This window comes from Bidens hawaiensis, unplaced genomic scaffold (genome assembly GCF_021521415.1).
Source record: "Bidens hawaiensis isolate Kalapana, Puna unplaced genomic scaffold, B.hawaiensis_p1.1 tig00015320_1, whole genome shotgun sequence".
NCBI classification, from domain to species: Eukaryota; Viridiplantae; Streptophyta; class Magnoliopsida; order Asterales; family Asteraceae; genus Bidens; species Bidens hawaiensis.
In genome coordinates, this window is record NW_027492369.1 from 276,207 (window position 1) to 288,291 (window position 12,085).

At 34.6% G+C, this 12,085-nt stretch overlaps 1 protein-coding gene across 1 annotated transcript; it reads left to right on the plus strand.

Moving 5' to 3' along the window:
* Positions 1-678: 678 nt before the first annotated feature.
* LOC143548928 (rac-like GTP-binding protein ARAC7) lies at positions 679-3,399 on the plus strand. The gene is made up of 8 exons (XM_077039965.1): positions 679-815; positions 1,456-1,543; positions 1,626-1,735; positions 2,158-2,221; positions 2,331-2,374; positions 2,470-2,535; positions 2,619-2,731; positions 3,228-3,399. The coding sequence occupies exons 1-6, from the start codon at positions 717-719 to the stop codon at positions 2,506-2,508; spliced, it is 444 nt and encodes a 147-aa protein (XP_076896080.1). The 5' UTR covers positions 679-716; the 3' UTR covers positions 2,509-2,535; positions 2,619-2,731; positions 3,228-3,399.
* Positions 3,400-12,085: the final 8,686 nt, after the last annotated feature.

Here is a 12,085-nt window from a genome sequence, read left to right on the forward strand (position 1 = left end):
ATTTTTAACAATAAAGTTTATTACTGATACAAATTTATATATTTTATATAAAAAGGGAAATTAGTTTTAAATAATTTCAATTATGGCTATTGGCAAATTACAGTTCCAACTTTACTCTTAGCTGCCGACGGTCTCAACTAAAGGTGTATTTTTAACCAACGGTCCGCGACTACCGGAGTTAACCCATCAATTAGTCTGATGCTTACGTAGTGCGCCTAGTTATCAATAACATCTATGTGACAACATTACGTGGCAATAATCATATGTTTCTTTTTAAGAAAATTAGTTTTAAATAATTGGTGCATTTCTTTCCGACAGCCCACTAGACATGTCATGTAAGCAACAAACTAACGAAGTTAACTATCTGTTAGTCGCGGATCATTGAAAAAAATATGCCTTTAGTTAGGATTTTAACCAGCCAAGTGTAAAGTTGAGACTGTTATTTATCAATATGACACAATTAAGATTATTTAAAATCAATTATACATGGCTAATAAAATAACAAAATATTGTAGATTTGTGAAGTATAAATTTTGTCTTCAAATTCAAGACTTGGAGTAAGGCCGGCCTCTCTGTGTCTGGACATATCTACATATACTCTGTCAATTTGTCTCCATATTAAATATACTCATTCAGCATTGTCTTTTCTGTTCAAAGTTTCAACCTTTTTCTTAAATAAACACTCACTCACCCTTGTAGCCAAAAGCTCAATCAAGATGAGTGCTTCAAAGTTCATAAAATGTGTATGTGTTGGAGATGGAGCTGTTGGTAAAACTTGTATGCTCATTTGTTACACCAGTAACAAGTTTCCCACTGTCAGTCTCTCTCTCTCTCTAGACATGTATACATATAACATATATGGGATTTTTACCCTTAAATGTTCTTGATAATTTGTGGGTATATCAAGAAATGTAAATAAACTCCATTTTCTTGATGATTACATGTTGGTTTGTTCTAATTTTGGTGTTTCTTGAATTAAAGTTTGTATATTTGGGCTATGCACCCTTTATTGTTCTTAATTATTAATGGGTATTTTATAAAATGTAAATAAACTCCATTTACATGATGATTTCATGTTGGTTAGTTGTAATTTTGGATTTCTTGCATTAAAGTTTTTTTCTTTGTTTTTTAATTAAAATCCAAGAGTAGTGTTTGGGCTCTTTCACTTGCATATCACACTTATACACCATTATTTATGGGTATCTTATAAAATGTAAATAAACTCCATTTACTTGATGATTGCTTGATGGTTTATTCTAATTTTGGGGTTTCTTGAATTAAAGATTGTATTTTTGAGCTTTCTGACTTGCATATTAGACTTATATATATGACATATAAAATGTAAATAAACTCCTTTTTCTTGATGATCACATGTTGCTTTGGTCTAATTTTGGTTTCTTGCATTCAAGTTTGAATCTTTTTGGTTCTTTAACTCATTTTTGGGTTTATTTGCAGGACTATATTCCAACTGTATTTGACAATTTCTCTGCCAATGTTGCTGTGGATGGAAGTATTGTAAATTTGGGACTTTGGGATACTGCTGGTATGCATTAAAGATCCAAAATTTCCAGTCTTTCTTTGTGTGTTTTAGCTTTCTTTATGACAATAAAGTTTTGATTTTTAAGGTCAAGAAGATTATAGCAGATTAAGACCATTAAGTTACAGAGGTGCAGACATTTTTGTGTTGGCCTTTTCTTTAATCAGTAGAGCAAGCTATGAGAATGTCCTCAAGAAGGTACCCTCTTTTAATATATGAAAATTAAACATACTTTTTTATTCGAAAATCTCGTTTAGTGATTCATTTACTACTATGCTTTGTTAACACTGCAAATCCACGCCAAAAGATGAACTTTTTTTAAAATTTTGTTTCAGTTATTTATGTTTTTTCTGGCTTTTGAAAACGGCCTGACCGGTGAACCAGTAAGACGTCCAGCTAAAGAAAACACTGCTAATAGTTAAATAATAAATTTTAAAGGAATTTGAAATAATATTCAAAATGTAAAGTGGGTCTTCCTGATTTCAAATTCTGCATCATAAGAATCTTGAATCTTGAAAAAGAAAAAGATACCATTTTCAAATTGATGCTTATTTTATTGATCTATTAATATTATTTTACATGAGGCCATTGAACTTTATATAATTTTACTCTTATTATAGTGGATGCCCGAGCTTCGGAGATTCGCACCGAATGTTCCCGTTGTGCTCGTGGGAACAAAATTAGGTAACAAAAAAATGTTAACTTTTCTTATACATGTTTTAGCAATTTCGGTTTCTTGAAAAGTAAGTGTATAATCAAGATTACGGAATGTTTTCTTGTCATTTGTTTACAGATCTTCGTAATCATATGGATTCTAATGCTATCACATATTCAGAAGTTCTAATTCATCAATTTTTTCATATTCAAATTCAAGTTGACCTCTTTGACTCATAAAAGTCAAACTGAACTCTAATGATATTATTTATGTTTAGGGGGAGGATTTAAGGAAACAAATCGGTGCAGCTGCTTAAATCGAATGCAGCTCCAAGACTCAACAGGTGCTAGATATGTTATATAATATTAAACATTAAAACCGGTTTTTTTAGAAAAAAAAAGTTACTTATATTTTTCTACTTTTTAGAATGTTAAAGCGGTTTTTGATGCCGCCATCAAGGCGGTGCTACAACCGCGACGTATGAAGGAGGAGGCGGTGATGACTATGAAAAGGCGAAGAAGCTATGGTTGCTCATTCGTGTATGTACCATCTAATTATTTTTATTGAGCTCGGCTCGTTTAACTTACACAAAGCTCGAGCTCGAGCTCGGCTCGTGAGTAGATTTTCAAGCTCGAGCTCGGCTCGTTTACTGTTTATCAATTATTTTTTTATATAATTCTAATTATATTTATATATTTTTTTTTCTATTATAATTTCATGTATAAAATAATATATATTATTTAGTTATTTTTATTTATTTATTCATAACATTATATATATTAATTAATTACTATTAAACAACTATTTTAAAAAATTATATAAATGTTAGGCTCATTTAGGCTCACGAGCCGTCTCGAACTCGATTAGTGAAGCTCGGCTCGATCGAGTTTTTTAACGAGCCGATCACGAGTAGCTCGGCTCGTTTGCACCCCGTCTAAACTACTTATCTCATAAATGGGTTTAACAAGCAATCAATCTTAAACGATACCGTCTAATGTTCATTTGATGAATATAATGTAATATGTTTGATTGTAGGGACATTGTTTGTGGAGGTTGTGCTGCTTAGGCAAGGTTCATTAATGGATGAATCTAAGGCATTTGACATCTAAGTTATTATTCTAAGTGTTTGATTTCATTTTTAAGATTTATTAATATGTGTAATTGTGTTAATTATTAAAATGTTTAATATTTTTAGCGTTTCGGCTAATCATAATTCGATAAATCATCTGTTACAATAACTGGAAATGTTTTTAACCGAAACTGATCAGTTATAAAAATATAATAAAAACCGAAACATTGTTCATGAATTCAATTTTGACCCATGACTATATTCATTCTTATTTTGTCCATTAAATAATGGTTTAAAAGTTTTGTACTTTACCACATTTGGTTTATAGGTCCATGTTGTGTTTGGTGAAAGAACTTAGAATTTGAATTTTAAGTTCTAGTTGAGTTCAAGCTGGTAGTTGCATTTAAAGCATTCTCATCTCATTTTATATCCCTAAACCAAACATTACACTAAAACTTACTTCATTTTCTCTCTTTATTTCAATTAAATAATACTTTTTATACCTTTTATCATTACCTTTTCTCTTTCCTTCACTCACAACCACTCTCAAAATATATTAAAAAATTATAGGAGATGAACAGTAACTTTTCAAATATACAGAAAAATCACTATTTTTTCTAAAATATAAAAACTCTTCACTCACACCACCCTAAATCACTCTCTGAATTATAAAAATACATCTCACATTAAATGAAGGGTTGGATGAGAATGCTGTTTCTCATTTCAAACACTAGTTTTATTAGTTATATATATATATATATAACTATATTATATTTGATTTTGGATTTTGGTTTAATTAAATATGCAAATACTTGTAATACATACTGTTTTTAGAAACCTATACCTAACTTCTTATAAATAATAAAAATTAAAAACTCATATGATAAAATCTTATCCTTTAAGCATTATTAAAATCATGAAAAAAATTCAGTCTCTCACATATAAAACGATTATAAAATCAAAACTTTAGAATGAAGAAAGTTGATTGATATAAAAAAACCAATATCATAAATTTTTTTTTTCTAAATTATCATTAACAGTTATAATAGGAATTGAGACATGTAATATTGATTGCTCTTGGTTTGGTATTTGATGTTGATTCTTCTAAACGATATTCCATATATTTTTTTAAAAAGTATTCACTCATTCATGTGCTTTGAAAACGGGTACATACGGCATCCGCATTTATCATATGGGTCGTATAAAGTTATACATGTATGACTTCCAACATAACACATAAATGTCACAAAGTCAACTTTAGTAAGGTTTGTATTACTATCACCAGTCATTTAAATCTATACGTTCTGTATTACTATATAGATCATACATAATGTGTGAATGGTGTGTCAACATGCCTCTTGCCCGTACATTTTAAATTTTAATGATACATTCAAATTGAAGATGGGTAAAAAATCGGCTTGGTCCGGGTAAACTGGTTTTCAAACTATATGCATGGGGATAAGGAACCACCAGGGGTACGTGGCAAATTGGTCGGGCTGGGTGGGTTTGGGTTATAGGTCAAAACAAGTTTGGGTCAGAACGGGTTAAAATCGGAATAGGTCAATTAAGAAAGTTGTTTGTTATGGTTTGGGTCGGAACGGGTTCATGTTGAAAAGGGTTTTGGGTCGAAATGGGTTGGGTCAAAATGGGTTTCGAGTCTGAACGGGTCAATGATTTTTTTTAGCGGTCGGTTTCGCATTTCGAGTTATAGCTGCACGTTACACGTCTGATTTCGCGTTACAAGCGTTTTAGCGCTGGGTTACGCGTCCAGCTTTGCATTACGCGCGTTTTGGCGCTGGGTTACGTGTTCAGTTTCACGTTACGCGTGTTTCTACGATGAATTATGCGTTCGGTTTCGCGTTATGCGCACTTTGACGCCAGTTTACGCCTTTGGTTTTCGTGTTACGCGCGTTTCAGCGCTTGTTACGCATATGGTTTTGCGTTACGGGCGTTCTGGTGCTGGTTATGCGTCCGGTTTTTCATTACATGCATTTTTGGCGCTGGATTTCGCGTTAGCTTGTTTCTACGCTGAATTATGTGTTCGGTTTCGCGATATGCGCATTTCGGCGCAGTCGTACGCGCGTTTTGGCTAACAAATCATTTAAATGGGCTACTGTGAAATTCACCACATCGGGATACATTCATCACCAAATCGGGGAAAACCCTCACCTAAGGCTGAAGCCCTTGAACACTCGTCCAAAGGCACGGCGTGCGGTGAGGTAAAACCCGCTCAGTTCAAGGATCGAACTAGCGATCTCCACTCTAGTCTCCTATCATCACCAAGTGTCATAAAAACTAATAGGAATGATAGGGTTTGAACTTGGGTCTCTTACAACATCAATTCAAACTTAAATTCAGAATTATAGTTACAAGAGTGTGTTGATAATACCAATTTAGCATTGAGCTTGATGGTTAAATAGTTATTTACTTTATATTATTAAAACTTTAAAATAGTAAAGTAACTTTATTGGGTCAGTCTAAAAAATTTGGCCATTGTTTGGATCGTATAACAGGAGTTATTTTTACCAAAATGAAGGCGGAAAATTATTTACCAACATAAGAATTTTTAAAAGTATTTACCACAATAGATTTTCTTTATTTTCTTTGTTTTCTTTATTTTCTTTATTTTGATTGATATCTAATAAACCATTTCTCTTTATTATTTCATCCAAACCCCCTACCATTATTATTATTATTATTATTATTATTGATATTGTTATTATTATTATTATTATTTTGTTTATCAACCCATTATAGGTTTTTTAATTAACTTGTTATAATTCTTTTATTTTTATTTTTTGATTGCTATATACTTTGTTTCTTTAATACTTTTTATAACTTGTTATAATTCTTATGTGTTTTTAACTTATTAAAATATGTAGTATTGAACTTTAATACCGTAAGGAATTGAAGTCAAGAATCAATAGAAGAATAAATTTGATGTTTGGCAAATTTGTAGTAAAGTGCTAACAGACTCGTCTTGTTGCGGCGACACCTGGACACGAATTCGGCCGGTATTGGTTAGGTTTGTTACAACATCGACGAGTTACAGGTTCATTGCGGTACCGACAGTAAACTAAATACATTAGATCGCTTGAACAGTAACGACATTCGTATAACATATGCTTTAAAACCATAACACATTTAAGACGGCTTTTATTCGGTCGGTAAAATACGGGCGCTGCGGCCACGAGTTCACACGAATTCGGTCTGTATCAGTTAGGTTTTGTAACGATCCAGGAACTAAACCTAAAATCTAATTTTGTCTAATTAACATATTTAATGTATAAAACTTATTTAAAACAAGAACATTGAGTCAACGCGAAGTTATTCGGTATCGGTTATGTTTGTTACGGTTCCGAAACTAAACCCAAAATAAAATTTCGTCATATTAACATATTTAAAAATCAAAACAAAACAAAAACATATGTAAAGTAAAAAATATAGAATAAATATTCACCATTGTCGTCTGGCCGTCAGACGATGACACCACCGCCGACTAGATCTAGGTCGTAATCTATGGTGGTGGTTGATGACCCTATTTTTTCTTCATTCGCTGAGCGACGGTGGTTGCTATGGGTGCGATTGTGTGAGAGAGATGGTGGCCGGATTTAGTGGTAGTGGTGTTTTACCAAATCAGGGCTTTTCGTTGCCAGATTTGGTGGCGATACACACAGAATTGGTGATGGTTGTGGTCACACGTTGGGTTGTCGGTAGGGCTGTTCAAAAAGCTCGTTTGAAAAAAGCTCGTGGCTGGAAGCTCGCTCGAAAAAAGCTCGGAGAAAGCTCGCTCAAAAAGAGCTTGACTCGATTTCTAAACAAGCCGAGCATGAGCTAGCCCTGGCTTGACTCGAGCTCGCTCGATAGGCTCGAACTATTTTATTTTAATTTATTATACATATAAAAATTATGTACCCCAATTATATTCATGGGCTTCCTTTCTCAATTAATTAACCCAGCCCAATACAATTTATTTATCAATCTATCTATCTATCATCGATTCGTCTGTTACATCTATCATCTTCACAACCCTAATCTCACATTCATTCTAACTCATCGCCTCACGTCGCTTTCCTCCGATTTGCTGCTTAATTCCGCTACACATTGATGTTGCTATCAATCACCGTCACCGATTCACAGGTCCACAACCTTAATCTCTGATTTGCTTCTTTATTAGTTTTTTGTTGCTATCAATCTGTTTGCTGCTTAATTAGTTGTTTGTATGATATGATTGTTGTAAACCTCGAGCCAAATCGACTCCAGCCGACCCGAGCTTGAGCTCATATTTCCAGCTCGAGCTTGGCTCGGCTCGTGAACAGGCCTAGTACTTGTCGGAGGTTGGATGGTGACCGGTGGTGGTGTGGGGATGAGTCGTTAATGGTGGTGGATATTTTGTTGGAGAAAGAAGAAAGAGTCAAGGAGTTTAGAGGGAGAGAGAGAGAGAGAGTGTGTGTGTGTGTGTTTAATTTTTTATATATGTTTAGTTTAGTTACTCATTTTTTTTCTTATGGATAGGTAAAATAATGACTAATTTACCCTCATGTGCAATACCGTTTGGTGTTTTTAGAGCAAGAACTGGTTTGTAACCTGGGGTTTGAAACTGATCTTACAACACAAGAAGATGGAGAGCATGGTTGAGCTTCCACTTTATTTAATAGAATCCAACATACTACCAAGACTTGCAGCTAAGTCAGTAGGCCGTTTCATGTGTGTCTGCAAACGATGGAAATCGTTTCTATCGACACCTGCATTTGCTAGGATGCACCTTCACCACGTAACCATCGACGACTATAAGCTTCTTTTACTTGATGGCCAACCGCCGGCGGTCACCTTCCGCACGTTTGATGGTTCCACATCCATGCGCCGTTGTAACGCTAACCCCCCTGATCCTAGTGCCGAGTTTATTTTAGCTAGCCTGGATGGGCTGGTATGTTTAGCCTCAGGGGAAACATCTACTAAGTTAGCCTTTTGGAATCCACTTACGGGTGCCTACAGGAAGCTATCATCTCGCCTTCGTTTTGATTTTACCATGATTACTTCTGATGGTGCCATCGGTTTTTATGTTGACTCTTCAGGCGATTACAAGCTTCTATGTTTGTTGTTGGGGGGTCTTTGGGGGCTTTTATCTATTCCAACAGATTGGATTCATGGAGAGAGATTCAATTGCCATTCCAGTTTTTAGAGGTCCGCCCCAGGTGGTCTCCGGCTACTTTCTGGAGCGATTGCCTGTATTTCATTGTGAAATGTATTCGTGCCAATATTATATGCTTTGATGTGAAGAAGGAAACTTTTAGGAAAATACGTTTCCCCCCTGGTCATGGTGCATATTTTTTTTGTGGAAGTTTGCGGTTCTCAATGGACGCCTTCACTTGTCCTCGTGGGGTAACCTGTGGAGGATGGATGGTGATGATGATGGGTGGGTGAAGCTGGCTTTTGTTAGCCGTTACTGGCGATTGGACTCTGAAATAAGCCCGCATATTTGCACAACGAGTACTGGCGATTGGCTTCCCTTTTTGGAGGAAGACAATGATTCTTTTGAAAAACTGAACGCGGAGGACTTCTTGAGACATTATTGCTATTTTCGTTATCCTAGTTGGAAGTACAGGTCAAGTCGAATGATGTATGTTGAGACTCTTGTATCACCGAATCCGTGATTGGTTTCCTTTCCTCTAGTATGTTTTCATTTATTTATCTGTCCCTGGTATCTTTTTGTTTCATAAGTGTATGCATTTAATAACTGCCGTTTCTTTTGAATGTAATGCAGTTTGGTGGCCGGCCTATTTGAAGATTCTAATCCGCTTTGTTCTGTTCGCCTTGGATATGTAGTTGTCGTCTTTGTTTATTTAATTTTTGGGATTCTTTAAATTTGAACTTGTGTGCATGCAGTGCTTTTAATTATCATATATCATGGAAGAGTTTTTCACAAATATTGCTGATTATTGTTTGAACTGATTCTGGGCCAACACCATTTACTTAAAAAATGGGTGGTTTGGGTAATGTTCTGGGCCAAATATTGCTGATTGTTTGAACTGATTCTGGGCAAAACGGGCGAGGCTGTTTTGCCCGTTTGGTGCACGTCTAGATTCTTGCAAGATAATCTTTCTGTTGTAACTAACTCAAGCCTCGTGCGTCCGCGGGAACGTCTATTCGCACATTCCGCGCCTGAAGAGTTACTCCGCTGAGTGTGTTTCCCCGACACGTGGTCCTATTCCTTTCCTGGTTTTATTATCTGCGCCTTGGGCTATGACCTTGCGTGAGGTTGATGGAGGACCAATTGTTTTGCTTTTGGTGACGTTTAATATTTCAATAGCCGCATAAATGTGAAGCTCAAGTTTAAAATCTGGGAAATAAATATCTATTCAATTTTAGCGACTATATGAGAATATAAGAAATCAAATGGATCCCTTACCGAATTATATTAATAGGTTACCATATATTAATAGGTTATCATAGAGTGAGTTTTAATTCTGGCCGTCGATGTAAATTCAAGATTGAATAATAACCGTCTGATAAAGATGTGGACATCCAAGATTGAATATTAACCGTCCGATAAGAACCAGTATTGAATATTGGCCGTCCGATAAGCTTAAAAAGCAGTTACTTTTTTTCCTCCCATGTTCGTTCTGGAAAGGGAGGTTGAAGACGGTTCTTCATTCCTTGGATTTCTCCCCACGTCTTCTTCTCCAATTGAAATGAAAATGGCAAGGACGTACGGGTTAGCGTGCTATAATTTGGAACATATAGCCCATGATCTCCCACAAAATAATGGAACATGATATAACCACATCTCTCACAAAATAATGGAACATATTTTCATGTTTTTTTTTTAATTATTTTAACCGTTTGTTAGCATGCTATAATTTGGGTTTGCTTCTCAATGCAAGTTTTAATCACTTTTTGGTAACCTAATATAACCGACTGCGGAAATAATTGTGTTAGTGTGGGGTTACTATATATTTTAGGTTTATATTTTTGTGTGATTATTGTTTATAAGGCATGTACTAACGTATTTTGTATTTTTTATGAAGAATGGCAACATCATTATCTAAGGCTGAAGAAGATATGAAGAAGAGCCTAATAAAACAACTCACAGATCAAGATCAGTATTACGAAGAAAAGGCTACAGCAATGGAATTAAAAAGGTGTTTTGATGGTTTGCAAATCGGAAACTTAGACTGGGATGAAGTTACAAGGAGGTTGATGTCAATGTCTTCAACGAATGTTCGTGATCTGATGGTGCTCTACAACCAAGATTCAGGGAAGCAGGATGTGGAAGTGATGACTCTAATTCACGATCTTCATTCTCAAGTTTGTGCGTCGATGGAGTTGAAGATCAAATTTGTTAATTCATTAGAATAGTTTCCAAAGTTGTTTTTATCTTTTAATCTTCATTCTCAACTTTGTCTGTTTAGAACTGTCTCATTGAATATTTTGTTGGTGGATAATGTTTAGAAAAGCTATGGTCTTAGATGATTGTTTTGACGGTTAACAAACATTGTTTTGAATGGTTTGTTTGGATGCTTAAGTGTGTTTGTTTATGATAGTTTAGATGGTTGTTTTAATGGGTCTTATATTGTTTTAAGAAATATGAAATAGGCTGGGTTTGGTTGTTTTTACGGTTAGTATGTTGCATCATACAATGTGTAGTAAAATTTGGTGTTTTTATTTGGGAGCATGTTATTATTAGTATAAGTTAAATTTTATTTATACCATTTCTTCTTTTATTGCATCAAATTAATGTTAAGAATAAGATAATTCTTTATCTCCGTTATGCTATTCAACTTTTGATAAAGTTATCAGAATACTTTAGATACGCTTTTAACCAAATATTACCACAAAGTTAGATACTTCCCCTTTTTTAGGTGGTCCATTTGGTCTAATTATATTAAGAGTCAAATTTGCTGAAATGATTCTTCTTCTTTATGTATAATTAGTTGTTTTTAAAAACTTTTGTCAACACAATGAAAATTTGATACATCTTTTAACGATTTCTTCCACAGATAATGGGGTATTCGGAGTTGATTCCTCATATTACTGACATATTGCAAATCACAGTTATGGACAAGCTACAACCCTGTCTTAGATCGTGTATTGTCTTGTGATCTAATTTTGACAAATGAGAGCATGCAAGTTACCCTGCCAACCTTTACCTAAGCATGTTAGAACAGTACATTTTTCTAATCATTCAAGTTAATTGCTTTCAGGAAACTGCAATACATGCTCGAATTCCACATCATTTGATAAAGCAATTTAATAATCGTTTGGTTGAGGGTCATGTCTATCGAATACATTGATTTGTCGTGCTTCCTTATGAGTCATTAGTCCTTCCCATATGCGTCCATATTTGTTTAAATGCTATGTGTTTGAGTTTACACCGTTCAACGTTCTGCCAACACGTGTTAATGACACTACCTATTTAACAGGTTTTTTTCGTGTAAACTTTTTCATTACGTGCTCTTCTTTATGTGTAACTGTTGTGTAAATGTAGATGTTATTGGCGTTCTACGTGTATGGGGTCAGGCTAAAGTATAGACATCGAAATCATGCAATAAGGAATTACAAAAGATTGTTTTGGCTAATCAAGCGTAAGTTTATTGAAGCTTTTTTTTTTTTTTTCTTTTTTTCTGGTACTCCTTGTGTTTTTTTCTTTTTTTTTTTTGTACACTATCCTTATGCAAATAAAATATATAGTTATATGGAAATCGATGTTACCTTGTGGGGTCAGCTTGCACACAAGTACAATGATGATGAAATCAAGAGTTATGCAGCTAGTATGGTGGTTATCGTTTTGACCTGTTGCAAAGTGCAAACCTATAAAAGTATG